The sequence below is a fragment of the Arachis hypogaea genome, chromosome 5, assembly GCF_003086295.3.
Source record: "Arachis hypogaea cultivar Tifrunner chromosome 5, arahy.Tifrunner.gnm2.J5K5, whole genome shotgun sequence".
In the NCBI taxonomy this organism is placed as follows: Eukaryota; Viridiplantae; Streptophyta; class Magnoliopsida; order Fabales; family Fabaceae; genus Arachis; species Arachis hypogaea.
Window position 1 is genome coordinate 2,056,358 of NC_092040.1, and position 16,937 is coordinate 2,073,294.

General features: G+C 29.2%; 1 protein-coding gene across 1 annotated transcript; it reads left to right on the forward strand.

The window, feature by feature from the left end:
- The first annotated feature begins 7,208 nt into the window (after positions 1-7,208).
- Positions 7,209-15,116, forward strand: LOC112800103 (protein BREVIS RADIX-like). Its single transcript, XM_025842188.3, has 7 exons — positions 7,209-7,471; positions 7,706-7,753; positions 9,226-9,405; positions 13,346-13,740; positions 13,963-14,092; positions 14,300-14,610; positions 14,705-15,116. Exons 3-7 carry the CDS (start codon positions 9,295-9,297, stop codon positions 14,781-14,783), a joined length of 1,026 nt encoding a protein of 341 aa, XP_025697973.1. The 5' UTR covers positions 7,209-7,471; positions 7,706-7,753; positions 9,226-9,294; the 3' UTR covers positions 14,784-15,116.
- Positions 15,117-16,937: the final 1,821 nt, after the last annotated feature.

The following is a 16,937-nucleotide window of genomic DNA, read 5'->3' on the forward strand; positions in this document are numbered from 1 at the left end:
AAAAGACTGAGATTGAGAGATAGATACTAAGAGACAGAAACTGAAATAAGTTTTAGTATTCTGTTTGGTGCCAAATAAGAGACAAAAATTGAAATAAGAATAAAATTTTAATTTAATTTGCACAATGATAAAATTGGAATTAATTAATTAAAATGAGAGTATTTTAGGTATAAAATGTTATTAAAGTTTCAGTTTCTGTTTCTAAAAATATCAGTCTCCTGTGTCCCTATATTTTGGAGGCACTGAAATACTGAAATTTTGGAGACAAAAATTTTAGTACCACTCCCTGAATCAACAAAGATACTGTGTCTCAGTCTCTCAGTCTCTGTCCCAGTACTGCAAAACAAACGCTACTTTAAAAACTGTCACTAAATATAATCTTGATTGCAGTCCCAATTAACAACTGTCACTATATGTGTTACAGGTTGTCGTTTTGCGACGATTTTATAAAATTGTTGTAAAGTTTTTATCGCTATCTGCCAAAATTATTGTAGTAATATATTTTTTGTTCTCTATAATATTTCTCAATCCAACTAATCCGTCACAGATGAAGGGGGTAAAACTTTGATTTTATTTCTGCTTCATGTACAAGTAAAAGCTATAATTAAGAGTGAGTAAATTCTTTTGAGGTAATTACACTTGCAATGACAGGTCATAATAGAATGAAAAAGATAAGGAGGACAAAAATAAATGTAATAATAATAATAATTAAAGTATATTTATTTATGTAATATTTTGAATTCACTTGAAAACAAGACCCAAACCAATTTGAGGGTAGGGAGGGAATGACTTTGGACAATGGACTATGCTTTCTTCCTTAACAAGATCTGGTAAAACATCTTTAGCTTAAAAGCACTGGCCAATCACACCATGACACGTGGAATAACATTTCTTAATATAGAGAGAGAGAGATAGAGAGTTTTAATACTGGACGGTTTTGTTGTCCCTCTATTCCAAGCATTCTTTGCTTAAAGAGTGAGTTAGCCGCAGGAATAAAGCAAAGGACAAAAAACAAATAAGTGTAAATGGGTTTACTTAAAGCTAAAGCACTTCATTCTTCACTCATCACTAACCCTAAAATTTTCACCTACAATAGCCGGTAACACTCTCCATTGGGTTGGGCCCAACAGTACCTTCTCTTTCTTCCATTTATATGTTGAGTCATTGATTAGCATAATCTTAGATTACAATTTGTCAGATTTAACACAAATCAAGACTTTTGTTGGGTACATTTTTTGAATAGGACATGGTACCGTACTAGCACATTTATCATTATTTACTATTAGATGGGGTTAATTAACTAAATTAAAAAATTAAGTTGGATTGGTCGAATAATCAGTTTATTCGTCTGTTTAAACAAGTATCGTGAGTTTAAATCATATTTTATGCATATAATAATATATTGGTCAACGACAGACTCTTAAATAAAACTCAAATTTGTAATAAATTAATCTTTAATCTGTCGAGTTAAAAAATACTGTAAACAACAAAAATAATTGAATTAATATTTCAATAAAGGATAAATGATGATATAGAAATTCAATATTTATCAACTATATAATTGGAGCAGTTGATCATTGAGATAAATTATTAAGGAAACATCTTAAATGTATTAAGGGTAACTTAAATATACAATGCATTAAGATTATTCAATAGTAGTTATATCTTGTATCACTAATATGAAACTTTTGAACTAAAATAACTACTAAATATTATCCTTTATTCCTATATTTAAAATAAAATAAAATACCTGCTAAATGATCACAAAAGTTATTCTCTAACTACTACTTTGTACAAACAATGATTACTCCAAACAAAAATACAAGCATGTTGTTAAAGAGCTACTATCTAAATTTGTGTGATAGTAACCGGCCATAGCCGGTAGCCAGTGATGTTACTATGTATTACTATTATGTTGATTACCGTACAATGCAAAATGACTCAACATACATTCATATTATTCACATTCAAAACCTGACCCCTTTGACTGGACTAAATAGTAAATAACTAAAAATATTTGCTGTGGTGTTTAAAAAATATTATTTAATTATTAAAATAGATTAAATAATTAATTTTAAATTTAAAAGTATAAAAGTTAATTTTTTTAAATATTTTAAAATTATTATAAAAAATAATTTAAATAAAAATTAGATACCAAATAAAAGACAATATAAAATTTGCCATAACTAAATACCAAGCCTCAGATTCTTTGGTTTGGGTTACATACTGTCCGTGACTATATAACTACTGTGCCCAACTAATCTTTCATTATAAAAGAAAAAAAAAGAAAAAGAAAATATTATAGTTATTAGGTACATTGCATCAGCATTCAGCAACATAATAGCACCAAAGAAACCAAGGGACCTTTTGGTTCCTATGACATATAGAACCTTTTTTTCCAATAGTTATAGTCGAAAATAGAAATAAATAAATAAATAAATAAATAAATTTCTTGTTCTTTTGACAAGATTGAAAAAAATCTTCCTTCAATTCCAATTTTGATCTTGATTCTCTCTCTCTCACTCACCTAATCGAATAGAACATTTATATTTGGCCACTTCACTCGTGCACCGTTGACAGGACCAAACGATCCAGTGACGTGTTACTCTAATAATATAATATAGGAAACATTTCAAGTACTTTGGATGCATCAATTATTTTAATAATTAATTTTAATTAATATATATTATATATATTTTTTATAATTCAGATCAACGGTTAAAATAATTGGTGCACCAGTATTTCCGGTGCACTTGAAATGTTTCTTATAATATATAATATACGTGAAGTTAATAATTTAGAAACGTTATGTGATTTAACGGATTTGATTAAATTTTTATTTAACAGCTTTCAATTATCAATTTCATGTAAAGTTGACTGCACCTAAATTTTTACCATAATATATACTACTAAAACTTACTACCCTTTAATTTTCTTTTTTATTTTATTTTTTTTTGCAATTTTTGTAATATTTTTTTGCTTTTTGTTGTGTCATATTATATTATTTTTATTTTTATTTTCTTATTATAAATGTAACGTCTAATTTGTTATGAGACAGAATGGAGAAGTGTGTTATTTTGAGCACAGAATATTTCCAACAGTGCAGGAACTTTTGTCTCTTTTGAGATGGCTTTTTTTGGCTAATGAGAGAATAAACCATAGCCGAATAAAATAAAGAAGGTTACCAATTTGAATACTTTAGAGAGAATGAATGACAAGAACGGTATTCAGTAGTATATATACTTGTCTTTAAATCTTAATTGGAAATGTCGAATAAAGGGTATTTCATAGCAGGAATAATATTTATGCATCTATATACATACTATATATATACAATATTATTATAAATATTTGTACATTCTTTCAAAGTAATATAATGCTTATGAACTTTATCTTATGCCACAAAGAATTTGTTAAATACGGCAGTACAATAACCAAAAAGTTAGTCTAAAATTTTAAATTATCTTATTTTATAATTTTTTTAATCACTTGCATAATAAATATAACTATAGATGGCACATATATGAATTTATGAATATTAAATTAGATAAAATAATTTTAAATTATTATCTCTTTAACATTATTAATGGAAATAAATTCGTATTTAATAATTCAATACAATTTAAATTCTTGTAACTATATATTTAAATTCTTTTATTACAAATTCAACTAATCCAACTTATAAAATTATATATGGTTAACATTTTTTCCCACATGAGTTTTTAAATTTTAATTCTTTTTATTTTTAATAATTTGTATATTTATTTTTTATATATAAAAATATGTCTATAAATAAAATAGATATAAAGCGTACATACATGTGTGTGTGAATACACTCAAATATTTGTAAATAATAAGGTGAATTTACTTGTTATATATAGACTAAAATTTTTATATATGAATAATTTTAATGTGAATATAAAAATATTTAATTATTTTAGTATTTTACAGAGTTGTGGTGGAAGTATAAAATGTCATTGGTATTTTGTAATAAAAAAATTAATTATAAAAAAATAAAATGTTATTGACATTTTGTAATAAAAAAATATTATTTTAATTATTCAAACATAAAATGTCACTGATGTTTTATTAAAAAATATTATTTTAATTGAAATAATATAAAATGTCACTGATATTTTGTACATGATCATAATAATGTTTAACACACAGTTTAATTCATCATAAAAAATTTCACTTCTAATAATGCAATATTAAAAAAAAATCTTATATATCTTATTCCCCTACATGCATAATATGACAATGTCAATAATTATGCATGGTTTGATTAGTCTTATCAACAAAAAGGAGACCGATACTAGAATATATAATAATGAGTTTACATTTACAATAAAAATATGTGCATATAAAACTGGCTGCGGATCTTTTGTGAGGTCATTGCATATATAAATAAATAAGACAAATTAAATTAAATTAAAGTTGGTCAAGCTAAGCTATAATATATATATATATACACATACATAGAGTCTATAAAATGCAGAATCTGAGCTATAACAACATCATGCATGGTTCCAATTTCAAAGGTGATGAATAGGAAAATCACTATTAGTTTACTGCTACTTCCCATCCATCACGTAATCTTTGGATCCAATAAGCTTCATGCATGTGGTTTCATTTCAAACCAAACTTGTTGCAATCGATGAAGACAGTCATGAGCTTTTTATAAAAAGGATCATCAAAAAACACCTATTATACTATATCTCTAACTACTCATCAAGTTTAGAATAATTCTTCCATAACAAACACTAGTAGTACTCTCTAGTCATCATCATCATCATCTATAACTATATATAGGTTTTAAAGTATGAATTTAATTTTGTATATTTTATACGTGTATCTAATCACATAACATTATATTAGTAAAAACAAAGGTTAAGTACGATTTTGGTCTCTAAAATATAAGTCGAAATTTGTTTTTCATCCCCAACTTTTTTTTATTCAAAATTATTCCTAAAATTTAAAATTAATTTTTAAAATGTTCTTTTTACTTAAATACTAAAATTTTGAACAAATTGTCCATAACAAAAAATTATAAAATAAAAAAAAAAGAGAACTGAAAATATTTCTACTTCTGAAAAGGAAAAGGAAAGAAGAAGGGAAAAGGGGAGAAAAAGAATAAATTGTCTACGATCTATCCTTGCTTCCGTTTCTAGCGCCACTTCCGTACAATTTTGGTCTCTAAAATAAGGAGGATTTTAAAATGAAGTTAAACTTTAGGGACGATTTTGTATGAAAAAAAAAGGTTCGGGACAAAAAAAATTTCGGCCTATACTTTAAGGAACAAAATCGTACTTAATATTAAAAATAACTACTTTTTTATATTGACGGCGTGAATAGTCATATAAAAAAACAATTGTGATTATATATCTATATAAAATGTTTTACATTATCAGTACATCAAAATTAACCTTTTAAAATAGAGAAAGTATAGGGAGTCAATGGCCTAAGCGTACAATATGTACAATGAAAGTTTAGGAAGTATTAGAGATATGACCATTAGTGTTACATTGTCCTGTCATGTTATACTTTTAGAGTTATAGATCCGAAAGGTCAATGGTTCGATCCTTGGTAAACTCCAAAATCACCTTAAGTTTTTGGGATGAATGATCTTATGACATGAGATGTGCTCATTGTACACATTGTACGCTTAGCCTATTGGCTTCCTAGCAGTACTCAAATATATGCGATTAAAAATTGGTTTTATTTACTGTTTAGTGATGAGGCTACCTTATTAGCTTGATGCACATGCAAATTAAAGGCTTATAAAGTTTTATTAGACGCTTAATATGGAAGTAAGGCAACCATGCATGCATGTTATTCATTCTTTCTATCTTTGATTGATTCTCTTTCTATCAAAATGTGTATTCATGCATGATTGCATGTTACTCGATTGTTCAAATAAATATATCGGAAAATCAAGCTATACCAATTAAAGTTAGATTTTTTTTTTCAATTAAAGTGATTTAAAAATTTTGAGAAATTATTTTTCTTTATGAAGAAATTTTTTTTCACACAAATTTATTTGTTTTTTATTTTTTCTGTCTTACCTTTTCAAATTCAATAATTAGCCTTTTTATTAATTATTTTTAGGCATCTATTTTATCAACGTGCATGACATCAGTTATATTCTTAGATAACGAACATGAATGACAAGATATTTAGTTTTTGTAATGAGAATTAAAATTTAATTTTGGAGAATCACAAATTAAACTAATCTTCTATGATTCTATGTTTATAAAAGAAAAAAAATAAATAAATGACGCCCTTTAAAAATTAGGTAATGTTATACATATAATACTTTTTAAGTTGTTGCATTGAAAATAAGAGTATAATTTTAATTTATTGATAGTGTAATTTTTTTTTTTGCAGAATCCTCTAATTGCATTAATTTTTTATGAGTATACACATGGTAACAAAATATATACGTAAAACTTTTTTAAACCAAAAATAAATAAAATTAAATTTTTTAAACTAATCTCTTAAATGTAACTTAATCACCGGAAATATTGATGTAATATATTATATCCAAAAGGACATTATTGGAAACATACAAACTTTTCGAAAATAAGTTTATCACCACATCATTTTCTTTAATTCATTTAATTTCTTAGGATTAACTAGGGTATTAAACTAATCTCCTGAGGATTGAGACAAAAGACAAATTCCCCCAAAAATGATATCCACAAAATCAAATACTTATCTTCTTTTAATTACGCAGTTACTTTACTATTTTATACTATATTTAAAGATTCACTTCAAGTGATCATGATGATACGAAAAAAAAACAATTAAATTATAGATGATTATAATACTAATAATAAATAATAATGATGACAATATTATTCATCTATGATTATTATGATTATCAAGATCCAACAACAATGACATCATTGAACAGCACAACAAAACCTGGATGGGAAGGTTCCAAAAAATAAATAAATCCCCTAACTAAATCCTAGCCCTCCAATAACCTCATCAAATTCAATCACAAAACGCCACGTGGCACCGGAACAAATAACGTTAAAAATCCCCACCCTTGGATCAACCAAGAAGAAGGACATGTAGGCCCCACGTGTCTCCCATCGGTTGATACTCAAAAACATTTTCCGTCAAACATAACGGCGTAAGACTAACGCCGTGAAGCCTTACCCAGTAGATGTATAAATACGACAACCTCAAACGCTGTCTCCCTCCTTCTCTAGTCTTCCCCCCTTCAACCTCGTCTCAATCTGTAACCGTAATTCTCTCCAATTTCTCGCGCTTCAAACAAAATCTTCAAAATATCGCCACCGTTCACTATCATTCATTATTTTCATATTCTCATCCACGCGCGCGTACGATCCTCTGTTTCCAAAAACAGAGAAACTCTGCACCTCGCAGCTCATCGATTCTTCTTCTTCTTCTTCTGAATGCGATTCACCTTCCTTCAACTCCAATCTGAACCTCACACAAGGTAGTATTAATAGTAGTAGTAATGGTAGCAAAACCATTCTTCTTTATCCACTTTTTTTTTTGTCTTTTTTCTTTCATTCTCTCTGCTTTCAACTTTTGTTTGTAGCGTCATTTATTTTATTTGCATATTTGTTAGCTCGATAAGACGATAACTAAGCTTCAGATCCCAACATTAGAGTCTCATTTTATTGTGGTTATGAAGAGTTTAGCGTTTTTGCATTTGCATTATTTTCAGAGGGACAAAGGAGAAGGTGGTGGCAGAGGAAGCTGAAACGATTGTTTGGTAAGTCGTTTTCGAATAACCACTTTTTTTTCAGCAGAGAAAAAAAAAGGCAAACAACATTATTGAATGTGCAGAGAAGAGTAAGAAGAATTCTTCTTCTTCTCATTGTTGTTGTTGTTCTTTTATTTGATCCTCCGCCCCCACACTTTTTCTGTTGTGTTTATATAATAATTCCTCTGCATGTGTCTGTTTGCCCCCCTTCCCCCCCTCTTCTTCTCACACACATTCAACTCGATTTGTCATTTTCAATATCTCAACCATATATTAATTAATTACCAACAAACACACTCAGTGAAATTTCCAAACAAAAATAGCCTCTACCTTGGTATCTCTATTTTACTACTTCTATATATATTAATTAATATGTCAATGTTTGTTTTAGAATTAAATGTATTTATTCATTTATATATAGTAATAGTACATGGTTTTTGTTGTTTTGTGTGAGAGTAAGGTGAGTGAGAAAGAATGTGTAGTGTAGCTGCTTTTTGGTGATGGTGTTGGAGAATGGGGATTGATTGTGATTTACACAAAAGATAAAGAGAGAGAGAGAGAGAGAGAGAGAGAGAGAGAATCAGACTGAGTAGACGGGTGGGTGGAGGAGCAACAATCACCCCATTATGTGTCAGAAAATTAAAACTAATTAAATTTTGTTCTTCAATTCAAACCACTTTTGCCTTGTTTATTTATTATTATAGCATCATTTGCTTTGCTTCATTGTTGTTTCTTGTTCAATTCTTTGTCTAACAAGGGGAAGAAGCTAAGGTCCCTTTGGCCTTTGCTTTTTGCTTCCCCACATTTTGTTCTTTTTTTAATCTCTTTATCTTTTCTTTCTCTCCTTTTAATTAAACTCTTGGCCCTTTCTTCTCTTCTTTAATTCATTCATTTCATTCTCCTTCTCTTTGCTTCTTTTTGGATTCTGTGATCTCCTAAGCTCTGATCCCGAGCCTAAACATTCAAGATTGCTTTTCCTTTTTGGTTTTCTACCTCAGGACCATCTTGTTTTGCCTCATTCGGCACCTCATTTATTCATTCATTCATTCATTCATTTTTATATTATTTATTACATTATTCCCCTTCCTTCAGTTCCATTCCAACTTAGTTACATACTTTGCTCCTCTCATTCTCTTGTCACTGTTTTATTCAACAAACAAAAAAAGTGATTGTTTATTTTCCTCCCCTTACCTATTCTCAACCTTTTTCTCCCTTGAAATCAATTATTTATATATAATGACCAATAACAACAACAACAATAATATCGACAAGAATAATAAATAAACACTTTACTAAATTAGTACAAATGTACAATGCATTGTTGTTATTATTGTCCTAGTCCATTGAAAAACCAATGACAGTTGATATATAGCTTTTTTGTTTTACCTAAATTTCTTTCCAACACCGGAACTTTAAATATTTCTTTTGAATATCTAATTCAATGTGATGACCATTAAATGAATTTGTTTGTTTTGGTGCAGGTATAATTAGGGGGAAAGAAAAAAGTATATAAATATATATATATATAGAGAGAGAGAAAAAGAGTGAAAATGTTTACATGCATAGCTTGTACAAAGCAAACGGCGGAAGAGAGGGAAGAAGAAAGCCGTGAAGGTGGCACGCCCAGTACAAAAGAAGCCGTCAAAAGCCTGACCACGCAGGTTCCACCCTCCTCACTTTCTTCTCTTACCACCATTATTAATAACCACCATTAATAATACTCGAATCAATTATGTTACATGTACATTAAAAATCAGTTATTTACGTGTAGATCAAAAATCAGTTATTTGAAATTTATTTGATATATACATCTTGAAAAATAATCCATGTAGAAGTGATATTATTTTAACTTTTTTAAAATAAAATAATAAATAAATTTTTAAAAATTTGTATTTTAAATAGATTAATCTCTAAAAAAATATTAAAATCGTAGATAAATTAGTTTAAATTAATATATTTTACTCTAATCATAACATTTATCGTATTGAATGATTTTATTAGTATTTTTTTTAAAACTAATATATTCAAAGTATAAATTTTTTAAGGATTTATAAATGTGATTGTAGTGTAGCATTTTTTTAAATAATAAATAAATTTTTAAAAATTTGTATTTTTAAATAGATTAATTTCTAAAAAAATATATAGGCGTAGGTAAATTAATTTAAATTAATATATTTTATTCTAATAACAACATTTACTATATATTAGTATTTTTTAAAAAAAAACTAATATATTTAAAGTATAATTTTTTTAAGGATTTATAAATGTTATTGTAGTGTAGCATTTTTTTTTTTTGTGCTACCTACAAGTTTTGCTTTTGCAGCTTCTTTTTTTTCCATGTTGGTGAAAACTAACAAAATGAATAGCTATTAGGTTGGTGGGGGGACCACATTTTGATTCTCTCTCTAACCTCCACGCATACCTATAAGCCCCCCCTACCTATGTGTTTACACAACTCCACACTCACACATCTTTCTCTATTTTTTATGCATATTAATATTCATCAGATGTTTTGTGATCTTGTCATGTCATAGCACAAAAACAAAATTATTCATACAATCCAATTTTGTATACTATATTATAGGCATTTAGCCAAATTTGGTATACTTGTAGGTAAATTTGTCCTCTTCTTACTTGGTTTCATACTTCAAAGATAAAAGATAGTTACAAAAATTTCAATTAAATTAGTCCATTTCTAATAATAAAACCAAACCCAAATGCACGTTTATCCAATTAGATGTAGCTATATGCTTTTTACAACTGAGTTAATTAGAAAATTTTTTCACTTATGAAAAAAGAAAATCATGGTCCAATAAGAATGCACATGACACACGGACACACGAGACATGTTTTTGTGAGTATCAAGGAGGAGGGAGATTGTTTAGGATGACGTTTGAAATGGGCCCACCTATGGTGTTGAAGAGGATGGTCCACTTGTTGCCATGTATTGGTCCAATTTATTGGTTTATTTAATGGCATGTGGTGTTACTGACCGGACGTGACCATCATGATCAACCAATCAATCCCCTATATTCCTTCTTCTTCTTTGTAGACTTTGATTTGATTTTACGGGGAAAAAATTCCAGCTTGTCAATTAGGTCCACTTATAATTGCACTTGTATAATACACCACCTAAGTTTGTTTTTAATCAAAAAATTCTATCATGATTGTGACATCTTTCATCTAGTAAGGGGTAAAAATTTAGAAAAGTTTTTAAGCAGGTGAAAACTCAATTTAATGACTCTTAATTATCAATTTCACGTGAAGTCGACTACATTTTAGTTTCTACCTTTTATGTAAGTCAGTAAATTTTAATTATATATATTTTTTATAATTAAAATTAACATTAAAAATTACTAAAACATCACAATACTAATACATTTAGAAGTTTTTCAAAAATTTATAGTTGATTCTTATGATATTTAAAAAGGTTAAAAATTATTTAATTTTAAAAATATAAAAATAAATAATTATTAAATAATTAAAATTTATTATAAAAAATAAGTTAGACAAAAATTAGATACCGAATTATAGTTTCTATAAAATTTATCAAATTTATAAAACATATGATAAAAAGCACAAACACATTGGCTTCAATTCTAACTACACATGCCACATTTTAATAATCATAACAATAATAATGCACTATTATTCTCTTAATTCCTTGTATTTTGATTCCTAAAGTAAAAGCAATATAGCAGTATTAGTCTTTGGTCAAATATTCTCCAAAATTTGTGTGTGGATAATGGCAGCAGTGGGAACATGTTCAACACATCCATCGGTTTGGTTAATGTTAAGAAAAGATGTCTAGGACACAAGGGTATGCGAATCCATTGTATGGCCCATCCATGAATTCTTGTCGTCCCACTTTTTTTTTAATTTGTTTTTAAAGTATTTTATTATATATCAATGCTTTTAAAAAAAAGGGGGAAATTAAATATGTATAGAGAAATTTGTTCATGATTGGACTATTTTCTTGATGGAAGAAAAGTATAGTGACATTTAACTATTAACTATTTGTGTTTTACAGTACTTGTTATATTAATTTCCTTTCAGTCAATGTTGCATGGAATTTTTATCCTTATCTAAATAGGTAGGCACTTTTTTAATTTGATGCCTATATATCCTAACAATTTAGAACCAAATGTATCTGAATTGTGGAAAAAAAAATTGACAATTGATATTTGGATAGATATTGTTGGAGATATCTACAAATAGAAAATGCTTTCCATTTGGGGTACATAGATTGATTCTGTGACATATGTAATGTAACAATGTAAGGTTTCTGTAGGATATATAGTAAATGGTTTTTTCACACGTTAAGGTGATGTTGTTTTCACCCACTTGTATGTAGTGTTCTAGATATAACATAACAAGTACATTCTCCACTATCCTAGCTGTAAAGTATTTACATGGTGCTTTGAAAATGACCCAAGCCTGTGAAACCTTAAGACTCCATTCAGCTTCATCCAAACACACTTTTTTTGGTTTTGTATTTCAGAAACTTGCAGGGACTATGTTTCCCTACTTGTGTGTCATTTGGACAGATACTTTGTTATTCAGCAGAACCAGTTTCAATTATTTTATTTCTCACTTTTAGGTTTAATTAATTAACTTCTAGAGATCTTTTTAGTTTGGCATAGTTTTTAATTAAGGACTATAGTTTTAAAATTTTTAATCAAGTTTCTAGAGCAATTTTTTGTCACAGTTTTTTGTTGAATGGAATATATTTTTAGCTTAGACCTTAACCTTATATTAAAATTAGATATAATAGAAAAAAATATAAAATTATAGAAAGTTAAAATTTTCACTAACAATGTTAACATGTTTTTTTAGGACATATGTTAGCTAAATTTCTTTGAAAAAACTATAGGGACATTTAGTACAATTAAACTACTTTTTATGGGATTGGCTTTATTTATATTATAGCAAGTTGTGAATTTTGTATTTTTTCATGTTCTGGAAAGTGGAGAGAAGTGGTTATCCTTGCATGCCTTTCCTCCATTTAGTGGATCATTGGATGAGACAAATGATATTCAAATTCAAAAAGAAAAAGAAATGTGTGTAGGGTGATCTACATTGGGGGGAAAGTGCCACTCAGGTGTCTAAGAAAGCCTTAAAACATTATTAAGATATAGTGAGTTTCTTTTATAGGGCCCCACCTGCATAGTTCTAATTATAGGAGTCAATGGTCAAAATACATGTAGATACAGAATATTTGTAACTATTCAGGAATCTATATTTTCCTAAAGTTATGATATCAGATACACATTTTGTTAAAGTTACATGATCTATTGTGATCTGTAAAAAGATGATTTATATTGAAGTTGTTGACCAAGTATATTTTTATGACTTTCATGAATTTTTAGATATGTTAAGCTTTTGTTGGCTTATTATCAATTAATTTGTTTTTTAATTTTCTAGTAAGACTGAACAGTATTATTCTATTTGCCTCCAATTATATATAGTTTTAAAAATCAAGCAAATACAAATACCATATTTAAAAACTTTTACATTATTAAGCACCAGCAATTAAACTCTATTTGAATACAAGTTTGAATGTGTTGTTGTTAATCTGAATTTGATTGATGTTATATGCAGTTAAAGGACATGGCACTGAAGTTTTCAGGTGCATACAAGCAGTGCAAGCCATGCACAGGGTCAAGTACCTACAAGAAAGGACAGAGACCTTATCCTGATTTTGACACCATCTCAGAAGGGGTTCCATACCCTTACATGGGAGGTGCAAGCACAAGTTCAACCCCTGCTTGGGACTTCACTAGCTCCAATCATCCTGGTAGAACTGACCCAAGATTCATGAGATCATTTGGTGGAGACCAGACCCCTAGAGCTCGCGATTCGGCCTCAGTTTGTGATGTGGTGTTGGAGGATGAGGGTGAAGCCAAGGAGTGGATGGCACAAGTGGAGCCAGGGGTTCACATCACCTTTGTTTCTCTTCCTAATGGTGGAAATGACCTCAAAAGAATTCGCTTCAGGTTTCTTAAACACTCCATTATCCTTGTTAATTACATGTTTAGTGTATACAAGATTATCAAACTCTCAAATTAACTCTAAATTTACAAGCATGCTAGTTGAGTGTTGTTTCTTGGGACTCAAGCAACCTTAAAAAAAGTGCCAATCTTCAAGTTTCATACTTGTACACTAAATATGGGGATTTAGTTCTTCAAATCTAATCATTTTTTTTTTTGAATTTGAAGCCGGGAGATGTTCAATAAATGGCAAGCACAAAAATGGTGGGGGGAGAATTATGACAGAATCATGGAACTTTACAACGTTCAACGATTCAATCGACAATCTCTTAACACTCCTCCAAGATCCGAGGATGAGGTATGAAAGTACTATATAACAAGGTGAAAACTCAAGTACAGTTAACTTCATGTGAAGTTGATAGCTGAGAGCACCTGTCAACTCATTTAACAACTCTTATCTATCAACTTTATATGAAGTTAACTGCATCTGAGTTTTCACTAACACGTAACAAACACAAATTGAATTCAAGATTTATAATATGTTTGCATTGTTGCCATTGAACAGCCAAGGGATTCTACATACTCAAGATTGACATCAGCGCGAGAAAGTCCTATGACCTCATCTTTAAACAGAGATTGGACAACACCAAGGCATCACTATAAACACTTGGAACAAGGTGGTTCCGGCCACCAGTTCCATGCAGCAGGGTCATCCATGGAAGCATCAAGGACTACAACCTCTTCTAGAGACGAGCCTTCAGTGAGCAATGCCAGCGAGATGGAGACAGAGTGGGTAGAGCAGGATGAGCCTGGAGTTTACATCACAATCAGGCAGTTAGCCGATGGAACAAGGGAGCTTCGACGCGTGAGATTCAGGTAACATTAGTGCATATCAAGAACATGATCTAGAAAACTAACATGATTCTTGTTTTATTTGAATTGACACTTGATGAACTAACTATTTCTGCAGCCGGGAAAGATTTGGGGAGGTAAATGCAAAGACATGGTGGGAGGAGAACAGAGATAGAATACAAGCTCAATACCTTTGAAGACATGAAAATTAAGGATGTCCTAAACAAAGATGGAATCCCCAATTTTGATTGGTAGTGATTATTGTAATGCAGCTTGTTACTTTTGGATTCTTTTGGAGTTAAGAGAGTCCTATACACAAAAACTAGTTAGTCCCTTCACACCATTGGTGATAGTCTCTGGCATATTGTTAAGATTGACACTGTCTTATTATACAGTGCCAAATTCTGAATTTGTTTTTGTGATCCCTATTTTTCCCAAAAGTTCAATCACCATGGGATTTGGAGGTCTAATATTTTCTTTCATTATATTATATATATAATATATATATATACATATCTATATTTGTTTTTTAATTCTCTCCCTTTAATCTTGGTTTCTTACACTTTTCCTTTTGTCATTATAGTTGCTGTTAATTATCATTTATTTAATCACAATATAGTTCAAATCTTATGTTGACAAATTGTTTACATACATATCAACCAATCATGTAAGTTTCATGCATCTAACTTTAATTCTAAAACCTAAAACTAATACTTCAAAGTTCAAACAATTCAATCGAAATAATAAAAACACTTAAATTTATGCAGAACTAAAACTAAATCATTAAGCTTTAGCCTTTACTTTTAGAAACTAAAACGAAATCGCTATATATGTTGGTATTAGTGACTTAATAGAGTTTCTCTACCCACTAAGCGACCTTTTTAATAGAATAATACTAATTAATCTGTGAGGACATTTTCAATGATTAAACCGTAATTGTACGATTTTAACATCTTTAATAGTTTTGTTTATGAAAAGATAATAGCAGCTATATAATTAATGAGTTAAAATAAGAAAATACTCACGTGTTAAAAGAGTATGGAGAGGATGTTATGGCTAATAAATAGAAAGTAAAAAATTGCTACTCACTTTATTTCCATTAACTTTTACATAAATATATTAAACTATCATGTAAGAATGTTACTAATATAATAAAAAAGGAAATTATCATCAGATGAGAGTGCAAAGTATTCACTTCTCATAAATAAATATAAATGGTATGTATACCAAAATCACTACTAATATATTTGTGTATGAAAATATATGTTATTTAATTTATTTTTAATTATATTAATAGCTGGTTTTAGTGATTAATTTTAATATATATTTAGCATGACTAAATAAAACAGAAAGAGTACATAAAGAGTACGCAAAAATAATAAAATTGTAAAAGAATAATGAATGAAAAGAAAAGATAAAAAAATTTTATTGATTGTTGATTGATTGAAAATTATAAACTATGAAGATAAAACTAAGTATATATAGAGTATTGATCTATGAAAGATAAAAATAAATAAAGATAAGATAAATATAAAGATAAGATAAGATAAAGATAAGATAAGATAAAGAATAAAATTATAATTGACTGAATTTGTGTATTCTGTTGGACTGAATTTGTGGACCGTGAGATGTCTTTATTGTTGTCATGGACTAAGGTGGAAGAGTGGTTTAATACGCCCCACAAGCTAGAGGATGAAAGATGTCGATAAACTAAGCCTATTCAGATTAAGATGGAAGGGTTGGGAAGACAAAGACTTGGTGACAGATTAAGATGGAAGGGTTGGGAAGACAAAGACTTGGTGAAGATGTCAGCTAATTGCTCAGAAGAGGAAATTGGGAGAAGTTTAATCAGTCCAACTTTTTGTCGAACCAAGTGATAATCAATCTCTAAATGTTTGGTTCGTTCATGAAAAACTGAGTTAGCAGCAATACGAAGAGTACTCTGATTATCACAATATAAACTGGTGGGCGGATAGAAAAGATGCGCAAAAATTGTAACAGGTTTAGTATCCATTGAAGTTTACAAGTTGTGTTAACTAATGCACGATATTATGCTTCCGTGGATGAGCGGGTAACAGTGGTTTATTTCTTGATCTTTCAAGAGACTAAAGAACTACCTAGCAAGAAACAATAACTTGTTAAAGATGGTCGAGTGTCAGGACATCCGGCCCAATCAGAAGCTGAATTTCTGATTCTCTTGAAAAAAGTCTATCAGGACTAATTTTCAGATATTGTAACACATGCTTAACAGCTTGAAGATGAGATTTAGCAGGAGATGTCATGAATTGACTTAATTGTTGAGTGGCATACATGATGTTCGGTCGAATAGTGGTGAGATAGATAAGACGGCC

Coding starts and splice junctions, on each gene's coding strand:
- LOC112800103 (XM_025842188.3), top strand. CDS start 9,295: ATGTTTACATGCATAGCTTGTACAAAGCAAACGGCGGAAGAGAGGGAA. Junction 9,406..13,345: donor TCAAAAGCCTGACCACGCAG/GTTCCACCCTCC, acceptor TGTTATATGCAG/TTAAAGGACATGGCACTGAA. Junction 14,611..14,704: donor CTTCGACGCGTGAGATTCAG/GTAACATTAGTG, acceptor CTATTTCTGCAG/CCGGGAAAGATTTGGGGAGG.